Genomic DNA, 19,851 nt, shown 5'->3' on the forward strand with positions numbered 1-19,851 from the left:
ATGACTCAGTTTACTAGGAAGGTTACGTTAAAAATAGTGAAAACTTTTTCTCTTTTTGTATTTTTAAGCCACCACCTTTATAATGACAATCATCAATATCTTATTCAACTCCCTCATCCGACTCCAATAGTAGTCGTCAATGAATTAATGATATCATTACAAATTTTTATCTTTTCTAGTACCAATACTTTGAGGGTTCAAATTCTGCATCAAAAATATATCTCTACAGTCTTCTATAATTTTTTATGTTAATATCCAAATAAAAGTGGATTTTAAATGGTACGGTTTCTGTAAATACCTTTGACAATTTTGAGATATATGATTCTTCTTTAAGTATTTCTAATTCGTTAATTGAATTTCAGGTTTCTCATTAGACTCCAGTAGTAGTCATCATTGATTTATTCTAATTTTTTATCTCTTCTATTACGAAGATTTCGTAGTTTACTAAGAATCATACTTTAAAGAATCTGAAAAATGCTCTTCATCTAGTATTTCCAAGTTATTATTATGTTTTTGATTACCACCTTCAATACCCTACCGAGATTCCTTATCAGATTTGTCATTGTAAAATCCAAATTTGCTTTCTTTTCGCTACATTTTGATTTATTAAAAGTTTTTATCTTCGATGTTGCAATTCCTCGTTCAAATTCTGCATTGAAATTTTAGCTTGACAGTTTCTTACAATTTTCTAGGTAAATGTTCGGATAAAGGAGAATAAAATTAATTTTAAAATGTTAGATTTCCTTGAGTATCTTTAACTGTTTTATAAAATATGACTCCCTATACTATAAACCCTATTCTGAAAATATTAAAAATTGCTCTTTTTTTAGTATTTCCAAATCGTTATTTCAATCTCAGGTTTCTTATCCAATAGTAGTCATCATTAATTTATTCCAATTTTTTGTTTCTTCTATCACAAGGATTTTGTAGTTTACAGAAAACATACTTTAAAGAATATGAAAAATGCTCTTCATCTAGTATATAGAAGCTATAATTACATCTTTGATTATTACCTTAAATACTTTACCCAGGTAAGATTAACTTTTGACGATTTTAAGACGCACGACTTAAAATACTTTACTAGAAAGCGTATGTTATAAATATTGAAAACTGTTCCTCTTTGGGTATTATTAAGTCATTATCATCGTTTTGATAAGAATAATCAATGCCTTACTCGACTACTACGAATTGTTCTTCTAGTATATCCAATTCGTCATTTCAATCTTGGATAGCTTATAAGTTTTATAGCTTACTAAGAATTATACTCTAAAGAATATTAAAAATGAAAAATACTTAAAGCCATTCCGAAATTAGAATTTACTTTCTTATCCATACGTTTTGAATAAAGATATCATGAATATCTTCCATATAAAACATTTCTGTTTATTGATGAATATTGAATTTGATTGAATATTAAAAGATAAGATCTATCTTTGACAATTTGCAGACGTATGACTAATTTTACTAGGAAGCTTACATTAAAAATACTCCTATTTTAGTATTTTTAAGTTATCTATCAGTAACAGAGTATTTTTTTCTCTGTTACTAATTCCTTGTAGGAATAATTTAAAGGGTTGAAGTTCTGCACTAAAATTCGATCCCTTTAGTTTTCTATAGTTTATTAGGTAAATGTCAAGACTAAATTAATTTTAAAAAGTGAGATTTGTTTGAGTATTCTTAACTATTTCAAGTTATTTGACTCCCTTTACTATTGATGTTCTAGTATTTTAAATTCGTGATTTTCAAACTGGGTTAATAGTATCAACATTAATTTATTCCAATTTGTTATCTCTTGAGAATAAATTGGTTCAGAATCTGCTTTTTTTCTCTGAAATTTGACTGAACATGGAATTATTCGATACATAACTTTTCTGCGTGATAATATACATCACACTATCCTTTATTCAATCTTCTTCTAGCATCTGCTCATTACAAAGTGTCTGATATCCTTGATACTTCATTAAAGTAATTTGATCATTAAAGATTTTGTAGAAATCTTCCACGTTTCTGCATCTAGTCACAATTCTAGAAATAAAGTCACTTTTTCAAGTTGATGTCTATAATTTATTCGTTTATTCGTTTTTGATTATATCTTTTGTAAATTCTCGCTTACCACAATTTCTTGAGTAAACATCCAGATAGATCCAAAGGAGACGGATTTTAACAGGAACGTTTACTACTACGTAACATTCGCCGTTTTATTGCCTGTGTTCACAAGGAACTCTAGCGGGATTTGACCTTTGCATTACCTAATCTACGGAATTTGAAACTCTTCTTTTGAATTTATACGCTTTATAAGATTTATCATGAACCTCAAATTTATGTATGCCGAAAAGAAGAAAAAAGGATTGAAAGATAGACTTTGAAGCAGAAAAAACATCTTAAGTACTCGTCAAGCAATTGAAGTTCGCACAAGCAATAAAAGTGCATCTCTTTTTAAAGAAATTAACAGAATTCGTTAATAACTCTGAAATCTGGTCAAAGGAGACATCATTGCTAAAGTCTTGTATTAGTTAATTGAGATCAGACATTAGGTTAAAAATCTTGATTAAAAGAAGTAATATCAGATCTATTTTCATAATATTCTTTAGCTACATCGATGAAAATCTATAGTTTAATACTGTACACACTTGAATGTGAAACCAACCGATCATTCAGTTCTACTTTTAGAGTGTGACAATCGTGAATAGAAAGTCTGAAACTTGCTTTAAATGCTTCAAACATAACAGAATCTGCTTTCTTCTTCCTAAATTTTGACTGAAAATATCATGGAGATCTTTCACGTTACAGTTCAACAATTTCTTAGATAAACATTCAAGAAATCAGATGGAACTAAAGGAGATTGATGTTAAAAGAAATGTCAAACCCTACTACATAACAGTCATGATTTAATTACTTTTGTTTACAAGGAATCTTAGCAGGAATTATTTAAAATGCTGACCTTTGCTTTACTTGATCTACAGAATTTGGAAGTCTCTGCTTTTGAGTTTCTACCTTTTACAAGACTTATCATAAGTCCTAAGTTTATATATGAAAAAGAAAAGAAAACATATGTGTTCAAGTAAACGATAAGAGGATAGGACTTCTGTGATCAGCAAAAAAACATATTAAATACTCATCAAGCAGTTAGGATTCGCACAAGCAGCAAGAGCTCTTTTTGAAAAAGATAATGGAATTCTTCTGATCACTGTGAGATCTGGCCAAAGAAAAGATCATTGCTCTAGTCTTGTATTAGTTTATTGGGATCAGATAGGTTATTAGTTTAAAAAATTTATTTATAAAAAGTATCAGACATATTTTCATATTATTTTTTACCTACATCAATAGAAATCTATAGTTCAATGATGTAGGTACGTGAACGAATTCTACTTCTGAGTCTAACAATCAGGAATAGCAAGTTGTAACCTAACCAAAGCAAAAAGAATTCGATGTTGAGTGTTTTATTTCTTTTACTATGTAAATATTTCCAATAATATCAGATAAATGATTCAGTTTCTAAAACGTTAAAATAAACAAATGACCTTCTTAACTGAAAATATCTTTTAAAATCCTTATATTACATCTAGAATATCTTCCGCTAATAACTTGATCTTGAGACTGGCTTTTTTTATATTAATATCATCTAAAGTTATAATCCAAGTGAGTGAGGCGTGTCTTCAGATAACGTCTGAATATTTTTAACTTATTACGTTGTTTTTTTAATAATTCTTAACACCTAATTTTATTATATAAGTATATAGGCCACATCCAAGCTCACTTCAGCATAGAAACGATTTTTTTTTTAATCTGCGATAAATATACCCCCTAAATTCCAAACAAACATTAACTGATAACCATAATCAAAAATCACCAAGTTAAAAAAAACACTATGGAAATATTAATATTTTTACAGACCATTATAGTAACCGAACCCCAGATAACCTCAGACCCCAGTTAGTTTAATTTAAACAAAATTATATAAAAGAGGGCCATAATTCAATTTTATTTAAAAGCAAACGAGTCATTGGGTACGTTATTGTTAAAAATAGTTTTAAGAAACATGAAATATTTTGTTGTTGCTTGTGCCCTTTTTGCAGTTGCTTTGGTAAGTATAATTGGTTTTATATTCATAATTAATTATAGAAATATTGATGTAAGTATTATTTGAGTTAAATTAATAGTAGTTACAACAATACTCCCGTCTGAACCTTTCTCTTCTTATGATCCATTCAAGCTGTTTATCTAGCCTTCATTTTCTTAGTCTTTCTACTAAGTCATCGTTGTCTGATTATGTTTGTACTATATTTTATTCAATTGCATTCCATTTGGTTACTATCATTTTTCTAGTCTAGTACTCTATTTTTGAAAAAATATTTATCTTATTTAGTCAAAAATATGACTCCAACTCTTTTACTGGTTGCAGATCTACCAGACATCCTTATTTTCTTCTCATTTCATTCTTGCTCTTCTTAGTTCTTTGGCTAATATATGGATTAAAACCCTGAACAATGAGCTTGAATTTTTGTCTGTTTTCTATGAAGTCTCTTAAGAATCAGATTAGACTGAAATTTTGGATCATAATGAGACTGCTTAGTTATTAGCTGAGGATATTGATTCCATATATACGTCAGAGCAACATATGTATATTTTCTAAAGTGCAGTTCTTGGTCTTTTGCTTATGTACACCTTTTATGTATTAGTATAATCTGGCTAAGAAAAATTTTAAAAAACCTTAGAAGATTCTTCATTATTTCTAAAGTTTTGCTCCTTATCTACTTAGTCTTTCATGTTTTATCCTTTATTTCTAACCCAATATGACTCCCAGATATATGACCTGCTATAGAAAGCCTAAATCTAAAACACGACAACCTAGAAATGCTAACTAAAATTTTGAATAGAAAACTACTCTGGAAGGATCCTATATATTGTTCATTTCTTTTTTTTTAAGGAATTGACCATTAACAACTTTCTACTATTTTTTTGATGAAGATATTGTAAGAGAGGCTTTTCAATTGGTCATTTTCTTAAATGTTCAATTATTGATTAATTATACACTCATCCTAAATGATTTTTTCTCCGAAATATCCAAATCGTCTATATAATTAACATTATAATAAAAAATCTAGAAGGAATCAATTGGATCAAAAGGAATCAATCAGTTTTTGTTCTTATGTTCTGTGTTTTATCTAAACTGCTCACCTTTATTATCTGATTTTTTATTTCTTAACAAGAACTTGCAAGAATATGAACCCAATTATTATAAGAACGATTTAAATTCAAGGCAGCACCTCAAGAGCACCATCACCACGATCATGCTGACGTCCATGGCATGAAGGCAGTCCACGAAAAATGCCAAAATGACCCTGCCACTCATCTAGAAACATCCGTGTTAGAAGATCTTCGTAAGAACCGTAATAATGCCCAGCTGCCACCCAACTTTGGCCTACACGTCCAATGTATGAGCAAGGGCATGAATCTCATCCAAGAAGATGGCAAAGTGAACGTCGAGGGAGTGAAAACCCATGTAGGACACGTCGAGAAAGACCAATCTAAGGCTGACAGCATTGTTCAGGAATGCGCACAAAACAAGGAGAACGAGAAGGAAACCTCTAAGCATGTATGGGAATGCTTGCACAAGAACCACATCTTCAGCGGACCCCATCATCATCATCACAGCGACGAGAGCAGCGCCAGCAGTGAAAGTGAGGAGCACCATCATCATTAAATCATTTTCGAGCTTTAAAAGTAATTAAATAAATAATCGTAATCGGATAAAAGTACTTTGTTTTAATTCACGGCATTTCGCAATAAAAAAGGCAGACGTGTGTTGGCTATAAGCGTAATATTTAGAGCGTAAAAATAAAGGTATAAATTCAGGAATAGTAAACAACATACATAAACGGGATTTAAAGGATAACATTTACGTTAGTTCAATTCACGATGCCATAAAATATGTCTGGGATACAAAATGTGGATTTTTCTGGATGCTAATGCCCGGACACCCGCTGCGTGTGTTTTGTGTCTCTGGATATTTTATTTGAATCGATGAATTTTGTTTAGCAATATAAAGTTTTTACATTATTGTAGAGCCGTTTGTTATTTATTATATATTAAATTGTTGGAGGAACCATATGGGAATTTTTGATTTATATCATGTGAAAATATAGTTTTTTTAAAATTTTAAACCAACATAAAATAATACTTCGAAATATGATGAACGATATGTGATTGCATTCATATTACAAACAATTTGCTTACTCAGGTGCTAATGTTCAAAAGACATGTGACACTTAGGCCTTATGTATTGTCGAAATTTATTCCATAGGATAAAGATGGAATTTATGGTTAAAGAACTTAAGAAAATGGTACAATTAAAACAACTACCGACTGTTTTCATTTGCATTATCAAAAATACGCATAGCTTTGCCGATACACAAAATTCGTAAACAAGACGGCACCTAAAGAAGAAGAAAAATTTGTATAAGCCCAAAGACTTAAAAAACTGGAAAATGTAGTCAGGACCTTTCTTGAAAAAGTCGAATTCACCAGGTGCTAGATCAGCCAAATAAGGCGGATGATCCAAGCTTACAAATGTATTGTTTGACGTTTGATTTTTGGATCAAAAGGTTTTATCTTATTTGATTACTCGGCTAAAATGATGAATTTATTAACAGTTTTACCAAGACTATACTAACTAAACACTGTAACTTTTGGTTTGTGAAAGTGGTAGACCTTGGTAAATATAGAACCAACATGAAATAAAAATTGCAAAAAGGATAAAAGACATGTGATCTTTGAAACTTTCATTCATAAGTACTACGGACGCAGAATGCAAAGGGAGTACCTTTTGAGCAACGATTTGCTTTCTCAGATGATGCAGCTAACGTTTAGAACATATGCGACGCTCGTCTTCTGAAACTCCATAAAAGAAAAAAAAATGCATGGTTGAAGAATTTAAGAGAATAGTACAATTGCAATAACTGCCAACTGTTTCGATAGCTTTAATGATCCAATTTTAGGAACGAAGGCGACACCTGACGAGGAAGAATACGTATTGCATTTGATAAATTAACTTTCATGTACGTTAGTACTTCTCGCCTCATATGGCAACACCGTCTAGCCTCGTTAGTCACGAGTCTTGACGATATTACTCGATTTTAAGCCGCCATGGTCAGAGTACACACAAGAAATGTATATGCCCAGTGTTATCACATGTAAATGGAAGAGGTGAATCTGTATGTCATAACAAAGGAAATTAAGATGCTTTAGCAACTTGTCCTCGAAAGCCAAAAGCATCAGAAAAATGGAAAATTTTATTAGTTCCTTTCTTGAAAAGGCCGAATTCACCAGGTGCTAGATCTGCTAATTATAACGGATAATACAAGTTTAGTGTAATACAAGTGTCTTATTTATTGTTTTATTTTTGAACCAAAAGGTTTTATCTTCTTTGATTACTCAGCTCAAATCATCAATTTATTTAAAGTTTTATCTAATATGGAAACTTTTTATTTTTAAAAGTGGTAGCCGTTGGTAAAGTCTAATTTTTGAACCATTGCCTTCTATTCTAAATTTAGCACTATAGTTTTTGGTCAAGAAATACCTCCAACTGTTATTAAATGTAGCCTACTAACCACTATTCTACAGGCTTTTCTCCTAGAGGTGTATGTGACATCTAGTCAAGGGTAAAGTGCATTAGATTATGGAATAGGAGTCACCAGATGTTAGGATTATCAACACTGAGCCATCTGTAGATTCCTTGGTCTTGACTGATATAAGTTCTTTTCAGAAATTTTCTTTTCTTTCAGTGTTTCTACTTCCACAAAATATTTACTTCTATCCCATATATGTTGAGGTTATGTTTTATTAGATTCCTGAAAAATCTCCTGTTCGCTTTTGATGTTTTTTTATCCTAACTTTCAGTGGTCGCTTTATCTCATCTATGTATCACAGTCCACATATATAGGTGAATTAATTTGGCATATCCAGTTCTTGATATCCAGTAGGCATTCTGGTTTGGTATTCGATACTAAGACTTGTATGATTGCTTTCGAAGTTAAGGCAGTCTTAATCTTAAATTATCTGGAAGTTTTCTTGAATTTGATCCGCATTTTCTTTATTGTCCGAAATCATTGAGAATCAATGTAGTATTTTCTAATTGATGTGGCTTTTTTCTTGTTATTTCTACTGCTTTCCTAATAGTTGTCTTCATAAGTTTGCTTGGATCGCCGATTTGCTATAAGTCTTTGGTGATGTTTTTTATAAAGTGTAACTTTCCTATACTCTTTAGACTTTTGAAGTCTTCTTTCTTTTCGTTTATTTTAATTATTATTTTTAAATTCCTTTTTCTTAATATCCAAGTCATCGTTTTCATCAACATTTAATTTTATTTGATGCTTAATTGATCCATTTTTGTATCTCTCGGTTTGCAGAAAGGGTGATATCTAGCAGCTCTTGAGGTTATATCGAATCGTCTTAATCGCGTAATTTATCGAATACGCGAGAACAATCTTACTCATTCCAATGTTGCCAGTTTTTAATTAACAAACACTACCTAATCTATAAGCCTGTTGCATTAAAGAAGTAACAGTTATTCCAGGAACCTCACTGAACATACTTACTCTGATAATACAGGAACGGCTGTGTAACTGTATATCCAGAATATTATTTGTTTTTTTAATTGTGGGAATGTCTTGGTTGCCATCTTGAAAAAACAACAGCAGAACAAAATGGCGGTCTGAATGACGTAAGAGGCCGCCATTTTAATATGCTTCTAAGGAGTGATATCATTAGGTTCCAAATCCCAAAGAAATTTGAAAAACTATTAAAATGTCATACGACCCTTCAAGGTGATAAGATGACGTAAAATAACTTGAAACAACATAATTTTAAGGTTACTAATAAAAACTGAAATGAAAGATCTCAGAAACAGAGGATTGCTTTCTTTTGTGATCCAGGTACTAAGGTATCTGTATTTTTGTACTCTTTTTTTTAGTAAAATTATATTTGATTATATTTTTGGCTTCTTTGTTATTAAAAAAATCTAAGTCTTTTTTACGTTTATTTTTAATTCATTCACAAACTTTACTTATTCTATTTAATAAAGGTTTTTCATGGAGGTTGCACTAATCACTGTGTCATCCGCAAATTTTATATGGTTTATTACTATAGATCTTATATAGAGTCATTTGGCACCTCTATTCTTTTTGTAAATGAGAAGTTTTGCAGATGATGACTAACATCTATAGAATAAGTGTCACTGAAGATGATACAGAAAATTCTAAATTTTAATCTTGAGGAAGAAAAAGATTTACATGCTATTTCTGAAAAAAATACCTACCATAATGATATTGATAGTAATGATGGTAATGATAATTGAACAACTTCTGGCAAACTAAACTACAATATATTATAAGTTATGATACTGAAAAAAAACGATATAAAATTGATAAAAAAATATGTTTAAATAAACAGTAATTATAATTAAATTACACGCTTCCCTCCGGAAGATATTACAAACATCAGATAAGATAATGATTTCCCTAACATGCTCATTACCCTTACAGTCAAAAAAAACGGATGGATTTAAAACAAATTGCATATATAAATACTGAAAGAGAACGAGCATAAAAAATCGATTTTTAACATTGTCATTATCGTGTAAGATATAATTATGAGTTATCTAGTTGTACTGTCCGTTATTGTTGCCGCCGTTAGCGTAAGTCAATATTGTATTGTTTTTGTTATTACGGGCAACAAATGGGTCGCGGGGTCAAGAATCGATTGATTTCGTATTTATTTTTAAATAGTAATAAGAGAAAATGTTTCCGAGAACGCTTAAATATTTGGGTAATTATGATGTTGTTTAATGGAAAATTTTGTTTTATCTGAAAACGCCGTGTTAAAAGGTTCACTACCACCTCTTTAATATAACCGTAGCTAAATATTTCATTATCATCATCACTCATATCTCTGTCAGTATCATCCCTATCATGGTAGACCTTCTTTGACCTAAATAACATCTGATGATCGCAGTAACAGGAACTTGCAGTTTTACATTTAACAACATACGTACCAGGTAGTCTATAGTGGGTTTTAATACAATTTAGAGTTCAAGAGCAATTCAAGTTCTTTATTCAGAAAACTTAGTCCTTTGCTAATTATACCAATTAGTCATATGAACTTTGATTGCCTTAGGGTTGTCAAGGAGTTTATCGTATAAAATAGGATCTTGTAGGCAATTAAGAGTCCTTCCCTATTTTCAACAGGCAAATTCTTATTTAGGTCACTACCTAAATTAAAACCTCACTAGGTTTTAATCATTTTTTTGGAGTTCAGTTACACTTTTCAATGGTCAACCTATAATAAAAAATTTAGTTATCTTTAACATATATCATCACCATTATTACCGTTATTATGAACTTTTCTGGTTCTAAACTATTCATAGCTCAGTTATCTTATTTAGGTTTTATAGGGCTTAACCCTGGAATTCATGCTATCCAGGCTTGACTAAATCCATTAATTATCATCGTCATTAACTACAATTTCATGTTCATAAAACAATTTTGGATATGATTTGATAGCACTGGGTTTGCTTGAGTTGGATTTGATTTAGGTGACTTGATTTGGCCTGTATGAAAATATTACTTGATATGGATAAGGTTACACTAATTATACACTCTTAACTAATTCCGAATTTTCATGGTTAGAAGACCTTGACTCTTAAACTTATCTGTAAGATTACCCTCTTAAATATCCAATCCACTTTTCGGATAATAAACATCCTCAATTCTGTTTATTTCTTTTGAACTTAAAGATAGATCTCTTGTCTTTTCTATTGTCCAATATCCATATATTGAGAACAAAATAACCTCTGATCCGAGTGAATGTTGGTCTTTTATTCGAAGCAAACGTAATCAGTCTCAAATCCATGGCTCAAAGAAGCTTCTTACCAATCATACAATACGCCTGACAGCATTGTGTCCGCTTTTGGAGATTATTTCAGGAGTGTATACACGAACTCACTTCCCAGCGATCATCCTATCGTCTCTGAACCTCCCTTAACTTGCGTCGTCGCGCTCGCGGCTACGCGAGCAAGTGTCTCAAAAGCAAAATGACCTCTGGCCCAGATCTAACTCCTAGTTTTTTAACTAAGGACTGCTCTGTTGCTCTTACAGACCCTCTGCTCCACATTTTTAATCTGATCTTAACACAGGTATTTTTCCCAAGATCTGGAAGCAAGCCAAAGTTTGCCCTATCTTTAAAAAGGGCGATGCTGGAACAATAGAGAATGACCGCCCTATATCCATTCTGTGCAATTTCTCAAAGTTATTCGAGTTGGTTCTTTATAAATTAATTTTTCCCAAGGTTAAGTCAATGCTGGCCAACGATCAATATGGCTTTGTTTCTGGCCGCTCATGTACTACAAACCTAGCATTCTTCTCTCAGTTTGTGTGCGAAGCACTTAATGATAGAGGTCAAATCGATGTTATCTACACAGACTTTCAAAAGGCTTTTGACCAGATTGACCACTTCATCCTATTAAATAAGCTTGAACGCCAGTTTGGATTCTCCGATCGCTTGTTAAAGCTCCTTAACTCCTATTTAGTTGACCGCTCTCAGTTTGTAGTGGTCGAAGGCTTTAGATCTGCTTGTTTTTCACCTACCTCTGGAGTTCCTCAGGGCTCTAACTTGGGCCCCCTTCTCTTTAACGTTTTTGCTAATGACTTGATCTCCACCCTCAATTGCTCTCGGTTAGCCTAGGCTGATGACCTAAAGCTTTTCCATAGGATTGACTCTTTGTCACGTACACCATTGGTGCACTTAATGTGGCCAGCTACTTTCGAATCAAAAGTCCAGTTGTCTTTAATTACTCAGTTAATGGAAAGTCTCTGGCAAGGTCTACCTGTTTTAAGGATCTTGGAGTCCTCATCAATCCCTCACATCAAAGATACTGTTTCTAAAGCTACTCGCATGCTGGACTTTATTATTAGAAATTGCAAACTTTTTTCGAACACTGCCACTGCCAAAACTCTCTACTATGCATTTGTTAGATCCAGGCTGGACTACAGCTCCCTCATTTGGTCTCTCATTTACAACCAGCACATTCACCTATTAGAATCAGTCCAACGGCGATTCCCTAAATGTTTGGCATTTAAGGATGGTGGAGTCTATCCATAACCATAACTTAGTTTTGACCATAACCTGCTGCTCTCTAGATATACTGAACGGTCACTTGCGAAGAGGAGAGAAATGTATTCGGTGAAATCCTTTTTTAATTTACTTAACCATAAAATTGACTGCCCATCCCTTTTGCAAAGGATTTGCTTTCATATACCACGCCCAGGATCTAGACAGTGTCCAGCTTTTAACTTGGACACAGCCAGGTCCAACATTCTGTACCAGAGTCCTATTCACTTTATGTGTCAAAACTTTAACACTATTGCTGATTCTTGTGACATTCACCATGACAATTTGGCACTTATTTCGAGTTACCTGCGTATGGTCGGTGGGGGAGGCTAGGTTATTTAGTTTTTAGTTATTTAGTTTTTAGTTTGAATACATTTATTTACTCATTTTTTTTCTGCTCTTTTGATTTAAATTAATTCTTGATTCTTAGCCTAATTTAGTGTTGATTTTTTTATTATTTGTTTTCTCAAACTCTCTACTTTTTTTTATTATATAGCAGTTCTTTTATAGTTTAGTTGCATGAATCTAATACAGTTCATGCATTCGTACTTATACATTTATATATTTAATTGATTCTCCTGTAACTGGGTATATGTAACCTGTTGGAAATAAAGCTTATTATTATATATGATTCAAAAGCCGATTAATTTCTTTTATTTTTAAATAATAATAAAATAAAATGTTTCCACGGATGCTAAATTATTCAGGTATAACTATCGTGTTGTTTAATGGAAAATTTTGTTTTATCTGAGAATGCCATGTTAAAAAAAAAACATAAAGCAAATGTTCGCCAGGATCTCTTCAATATAATCTCAAATAAAAATTTCATCATTAACATTTTCAATTTTATCATGATCTTTGTTAGTATCATCGTGATCATGATTAACTCTTCTTGACCTCTTTGGAGCGGTCTTTGTTTGACGGATCACAGGTAACTGATGAGAAGTTAAGTAAGTCCTTTTTCCTTTAGACTGTGCCTGTATTGCGATCTTAGTCTGACGAATGATAAAAAAGAGCTGAGCGAGGGTTTATTTTGGTATATATCAAAAATGGGCTTCAAGAAAATCGTCGATGGTGTCAAAAATCTAATGGTACCATTGGCTTAGTTGGGAAAAAAATTGCTCAGGAAGAGTACCATGTCGATGCGTTTATGTTAATTTTGTGGAAAATTAGGTGATGGAAATAAAAATTTAATTTCACCATTGGAATAGTTTAACAAAAGTAGCCGAAAACAAGTACCATAGTTTAATTTCATTTAAAAAAAAAAAAATCAAAAAGAAGCTTTTGAGTTGAGCTTTTCCTTGAACGGTAGGCAGTTGATCCATTTTTTCTTCATTTTCACGCATTTTAGGTTATTCACCTTTTAATACGAGATTGTTAGAATAATAATTTTCCTTAAATGATTGAAATAAAAAAACAATTATTTAATCGTCTGCCTAGAATTTAAAAATAAAACTGAAATGCCTGAAAATACAATTATTTTTAATTCTGTTAATAACTGCCTAGAATTAAAAAAAAATTAACTCAAATGCCTGGAATTCCAGGCAGGTGAATGATTTTATTATTCCAGGCAATTGATCAAGAAAAATTAATTATTTTCTAGAAAAAGTCTATTTTTTTCTAGACAGTTGACTTCATTTTTCTTCACTTTCCAGGCAGATAGGTCAATATTTCCTACAATTTTATAAAGTTTTGAGCCTGGAATGAGGTTAATTTTTTATTTCAGGCACTAGAATCATGTTTTTTTCAACTATCTAAAATTAAAAAAAATATATTGGCTTAACTGTCTGAAATAATAAACTTTTTTCAACAAACTTTCTGAAAACCGTGCATTTGTGTAATTTGTGTAACCTTATATAACCATAATATATTAATTAAAAGAAAACATAATATGATTATATCAAGGTCTATTTGAAAACATGGACAACTTCTTTTAATATATTTACCAGGTTCAAAAGCAGCTCAAGTCACTTTATTCAGAAGTCCTTTTCCAATCACATGAATTTTGATCTTCGATTATCATTCGATTCTCTTAACAGGCAAATCTTCTTTTAGATAGTGAAAGTCATTTTTTCGAGGACAGTGACACTTCTTGGTTGTCAATCTACAATAAAAATTCAATTATCGTTAACATGTTGATAATCATCATAATTATCATCAACATTATCATGAACTTTTCCAGTTCTAAACTAGCTCAGCAGGCGCAGACGAAGATCTTTTCCAAAGAAACCATAATTAAGAACCTTTCATAGTAGAGTTGTCTCATACAAGCTTTATAACAACCTTCTTTTAAGTTAACACTAGATGTCATGGTCCTCTTTTAACCCCCACCTATGCGATTATCTTAAATTTCTTATTCATTTTTCTGATATTGAACATTCTGTTTATTTCTTTTGAACTTATAGACAGATCTCTAGTCTTTTCTATTATCCATTATCCATACATTATTGTTCATCTTTTTAAGTGTATTTTATTTTTTATTACTGGCATTGCATCGGATTCTGGACTAATTAGTAATCAGTGAAGTACTGGTTTATCTGGTTTATTATTATCTCAAAAACATCTAAAAACCTTCATATCTATTACTGTTAGTAAAGGAATAGCCATCCATTCAAAAGATAGCTCCAAAGATTCCTCTTTGACATATACATTATCAGAGATCTTTTTTCTGTTAAGAAATTAGATGTAGGATATCATTCAACGAAATACTACCCAATAGCACCAATATCATTTGAAATTTTACCTTGGAAGGTAAACAATTTTGAAGATCACATTTTCCATTATAAAATAACGCTTGGGCAGCACAATTTGTTGTTTTGACATTTTTAAGATATTTTAACCAATATCTTTGATGATGCATAGTTTTTATAGAGTGACCTTATTCATTAATTTAAGAGATTATACCTTCAATGATTAATATGACGAAGGTTTCATAAAGATCTTTTATTGTTCAACCAAAATCTTTAGCATCCAAAGCATTAACAGCATCTGTATTACCCAGATCTTTGCAGGAATAACTCGTGCTACTGATACCAGATTTATTTATGCTTCAACATTTAAATCTATCCTATTTACTATTCTAGGGTCAGCTACTGACTCCAGACGAAGTCGAAAAATTAAAATCTTACCACGCAAGCTGCCTTAAAGAAACCGGAATCGATGAGTCCCTAGTAAAAAAAGCCATGACCGGAGAATACACCGACGATCCAAAATTCAAAGATCACCTCTTGTGTTGCCATAAGAAAATCGGTTTTCAAAATGACGCAGGTGATATAAACGAGGAGGCGATAATAAAAAAAGTATCGATGGTATTTAAGAATGAAGAAGTGGTTAAGTTGGCCGTGCAGAAGTGTTCGAAGAAGCAAGCGACACCTAGTGAGACCGCTTATGAGTTCGCCAAGTGTATGCATGCCTTTGCTCCCAAGGATTTGGATATAGTTTCCATGTTTTATTAATTGGATTTTATTAACTGATTTGTGTTACCAAGAAATGTCTTAAATAAAACGAAAACATCAAATTAAACATGTTTTTATTAGAACGTCATTCCAATTACTTAAAACTGCCCAATATTAATCTTGTGCTTGCCAAAGCAACTGAACAAACCAAGGGCAACTTGCTCTTTGTTTCCATGCTGATTGGAGCATTCGCGCACAATATCCTCAACTTTTCCATTGTCTGAATAATATTTCTTAGTAATTTCCCTTATGGCACCAGTAATAGCTTGTCCTTGACTATCTTGGTATCCAAGATCCACCATCATGCAATTGGCGTGAAGACCAAAGTTTGCCGGAAGGTTTGGCTTCTCGCCTCTTTTTAATTGCTCGAATATTATGTCTGGAACATAGAGGGCTTGGTTTTGCTGACATCCTTGGTGGACCCGGTTCCATTTTTCTTGGATTTGGTTTGCCTGGAATAAAGGAAAAAAATTGGATAATAATTGAAATGTTTTAGGAATAATTTAGTTACGAGTTTAGTCTGACAGATTCTGTTCACTCTGGAGAGATATTCCTACAAGGGGTTCTCTTTAATACTAGTGTCATCGATTGTCATTGCCTGTTAGTACCCTATTGAATTTATCATAAGATGGTGCATAGAGCTTAAAATCGTCCATGTAAAGCTAGTGTACTTCACTTGGCTTTCTTTTAGTTTTTTTTTATTATTATTACTATTTTAGATCTAAGATAAGTATTATCAGCAATCAGATATAAAAGATATGGGATTATGTTAAACTGGCAATATGATTCTGTTATTAGCCTTAATACGATCATTGATAGAACCATGAAACAAGTTAGTCTTTAATAGTGGGTGTATCATTAGTCTTTTGGAACTCTGCGTCATCAATAAAAAAACTTAATTAATTAATTATTATTTATGATCCCTGTAGGATGATGATGATGATAAACAGTATTTGATTCTGAATCGTCTGTTTTCTGCAAGAATATACTTTATAATGCAGTGCCATCATAGAGTGCACGACAGTGCATACCAAAGTGGACTTTAACACCATTAGATTGGGTTAATTTTACACTATAATTATGCATTTGAGGTTAAATGATGGCAAATCTTGTGCATCATTATTCATTTATGCAGCAACTTCCAGTGATAAATTACAAATATGTTAGAAGCCATCGAACTAGGTTTGAATATTATAATTAATGTATCACTTTTCAACCATGGTGCCTTTGACTATGTATAATTAATGACAAATAATGCTTAATAATATATGATGCCTTTAACTGTGCATTGTCTGTTTCCTGTAGGTCACCCTTAAGTCAAAATAGATAAATTTGGTCATGAAAATACTATATATTCTAATAAAAAAACTATAGGTAGAAAAGACACCAGAAATATTTTCATAAAATAGGGAAAGACGTAGAAGGTTCCAGAAAAGGAAAAAAAGGAAACAGTCTGGTAAATAATTACATATATAGTTTCAGGATTATTTCTATAGGTAGACTATAAATTAGGCAATTTTTAGTTATACATTTATGGGTAGAAGTAAACTAGTTAAAGTTTAAATAATAGAGTTCAAAATCATAATAAAATACAAATTAGACATATAAAGTGTTGATTTTTTAATATTTTGTTTTTTGCTATATTTCTAAAGACCGTATAATTTTTTTTTACAAAATTAAAAAATACAATTAATAAATTAATATGTATTATCTATAAAGTTAATGTACCAATTTCAAAAGTAATTCTAAAGGCAAAGTAATTTATAAATTAAATATTGAAATTGTTTTAAAAAAGCCTATAAAGTTATATAAACTATAATAGCTGAAAAGTTATATAAATTGCTATAACAAAACATTTTGTAAGGAAATTTATGCATAAGCATAAATGCATTTGCTAGAGTACTTTTGTAACTGTATAAAAAAAACTAAATTCAATTAAAGCAAAAATAAAAGTTTATATTATTAATGAATATTAGTATAAATTATTAAAATAGTGTATTACTCTTTTGCTGCTTGGAAAATCTATTCAAACTTTTACATAAAAAATGTAAAAATTTAGGATTCTTTAATAATTTACTTAAAAATTAAAATTTTAGAAATAACAAAGTAGAGAGAAACATATTATAGGATAATATAAGACTTTAAAAGAAGAATAATTCTGATAGAACTAAAATAAAATAACAAATATGAGAATATTTAAATCCTTATCATCTAAAGCTGATGATATTACCGAAACGTTAATATAAAATTAAAGAAGTTAGGTGAATGGATATTAAAAGTGAAGGAGTTATTAGAAAATAATTTAATATCTTTTTAGGATAAATAGGTATAAAAAAGTAGTTTATAAAGGTAAGAAACCCTAAAATTATAAAAAAAATATATACTTTAATAATAAAATCCATATATAACGTCTTAATTTAAAATATTTTACTACTTGGAATACCTGGTACCTTCAAAAATGTCTAATAAAACCAAAGATTGCGAAAAACTTAAAATTGTTGGTATATATAAAATAACAAGAATTCTTACCGTAACAACTGCAACAACAACCACCAAAACACAAATAACCGACTTCATTTTATTAAATGTCTTTGACCTTGTTGACTTAATGATCTTCTTGGTTTATATGTTTGTCCCAACCACCATAACCCGTTTTATACCAGATGATATAAAAAAAATTAAACCAAAATAAAAGAAAATCTGGGATTACCCAGACCGTATTATCGCTGTGAACTGCAAAAGGTGTAGAATTTTAAGAAGTCGTTTTATCTATTCTTGGAACATGCAGATATCTGCATAACGTGTCTTAAATGTGATACAGAGAAGCAAAATTAAATATCTATATAGGTTATTTTTTTTGGATAAGTTTACTTTGGTCAAATGATGTACAAAATAATTGGCTAGTTTAAAATTCTTATTATAATGTTTTAGGTACCTTACTTTTTTTTTTAAATTGTAAGCATTACAACTAAATAATGTCTATATAACTCAGGTCTTTTTTATGATTATTTCACTATAAAAAAACAATTATTTAACCCACAGTGTAAGTAGCTCTACCTATTTTTAACCTAATTAAACTAAATTCTGCGTATAGAATTGCTAAAAATGGTGTGGCGGAAATTCCCTTTGTCACGCTAACTAATTACAATAATAATTCTCTTAGACCGCGTAAGTAAGATATAAACAAACGATAAGGTTACAAAACAAGTTTTTGTTTAGATATTCAAACGGTGAAGCGATCGATATGCGGTTTTTTTACGAGAAAAATAATTTATGTTTTTAATGTTAAAAAAATGTTTATTTATTTTTAGTTTTCATGTTTATAAATAAATATATGATAAAGTCAATTATTTGACGTCAAAATTTGGAGTTTGTTTGACAAACTAATAATAATGTTTTGCCCTGACAGGACCAGATAAATCAGAATGTGCCAATAAAAGATAAATAATTTATTTTAAATTAATTTGCCTCTAAAATGGTACATTCTATACGTTAAAACCTAAGTAATAGCACATTTGTCGCAGTTCTTTTGAACACAGTAATTTAACCGTTGTTTAGAAAAATTATATTTAAGTTTAACATCCTGTCATTAAAATGCCTGCTGTTAAATTGAAAGCTGTATGCTAAAAATTAAAAATATTATTTTCGAAATGTCATTTTATAATTTCTTAATTATGTAACCTTGATGACGGTGAAAATGTCATCGAAACATTGTCATTTACTTAAAGTATAAATGAATTGTTCTTATTTTTCTTTGATATATTTGCTCAAAAAGAACTTAAAAACACTTTTTTTTTATTTTATTTTAATTTATTTTTAAGCTTAGAAACTTAAATTATAATTTTAAATCTATTTTGGAATTTGAAGAATTCTTATATTATTTACATTTTACGTATATTTATTTAAATCCAAATATTAGAGTTGTTGCCTACACCTAAACTTATTCATGGCAAAGGGGTTGCCGAAACCTTACCATTAAATTGAATTTTAATTGCATTTTTCTTATTAAAAACTAAAATGTATATTTATTCAAAATATTAATAAATACTTTCATAGTAATTTCTAAAACATTATTTTAAATATTACATACATATTAAGTATGTAAGATTTTTTTTTATTATAATTTTTTGTTGATATTTGTATGTTTTTTTATGTAATATTTTTGTATTTCAAAATAATGGTTATTTTTGCCAAATTATGTGTGCCACTAGTGATTTTTTAATTATCTGGC

General features: G+C 30.6%; 4 protein-coding genes across 5 annotated transcripts in view; 3 read left to right on the forward strand and 1 right to left on the reverse strand.

Moving 5' to 3' along the window:
- Positions 1-19,851, forward strand: part of LOC126742963 (calbindin-32) — a 136,226-nt gene that overhangs the window by 25,733 nt on the left and 90,642 nt on the right. The window lies entirely within an intron of this gene.
- LOC126742967 (uncharacterized) lies at positions 3,918-5,756 on the forward strand. Its single transcript, XM_050449863.1, has 2 exons — positions 3,918-4,084; positions 5,261-5,756. Exons 1-2 carry the CDS (start codon positions 4,040-4,042, stop codon positions 5,702-5,704), a joined length of 489 nt encoding a protein of 162 aa, XP_050305820.1. The 5' UTR covers positions 3,918-4,039; the 3' UTR covers positions 5,705-5,756.
- On the forward strand, positions 9,582-15,681 carry LOC126742970 (B1 protein). The gene is made up of 2 exons (XM_050449866.1): positions 9,582-9,694; positions 15,249-15,681. Exons 1-2 carry the CDS (start codon positions 9,650-9,652, stop codon positions 15,618-15,620), a joined length of 417 nt encoding a protein of 138 aa, XP_050305823.1. The 5' UTR covers positions 9,582-9,649; the 3' UTR covers positions 15,621-15,681.
- On the reverse strand, positions 15,678-18,316 carry LOC126742972 (uncharacterized). The gene is made up of 2 exons (XM_050449869.1): positions 18,150-18,316; positions 15,678-16,072 (listed from the first exon to the last, which is right to left on the reverse strand). The coding sequence occupies exons 1-2, from the start codon at positions 18,195-18,197 to the stop codon at positions 15,719-15,721; spliced, it is 402 nt and encodes a 133-aa protein (XP_050305826.1). The 5' UTR covers positions 18,198-18,316; the 3' UTR covers positions 15,678-15,718.

Source organism: Anthonomus grandis, chromosome 12 (assembly GCF_022605725.1).
Source record: "Anthonomus grandis grandis chromosome 12, icAntGran1.3, whole genome shotgun sequence".
Classification (NCBI taxonomy): Eukaryota; Metazoa; Arthropoda; class Insecta; order Coleoptera; family Curculionidae; genus Anthonomus; species Anthonomus grandis.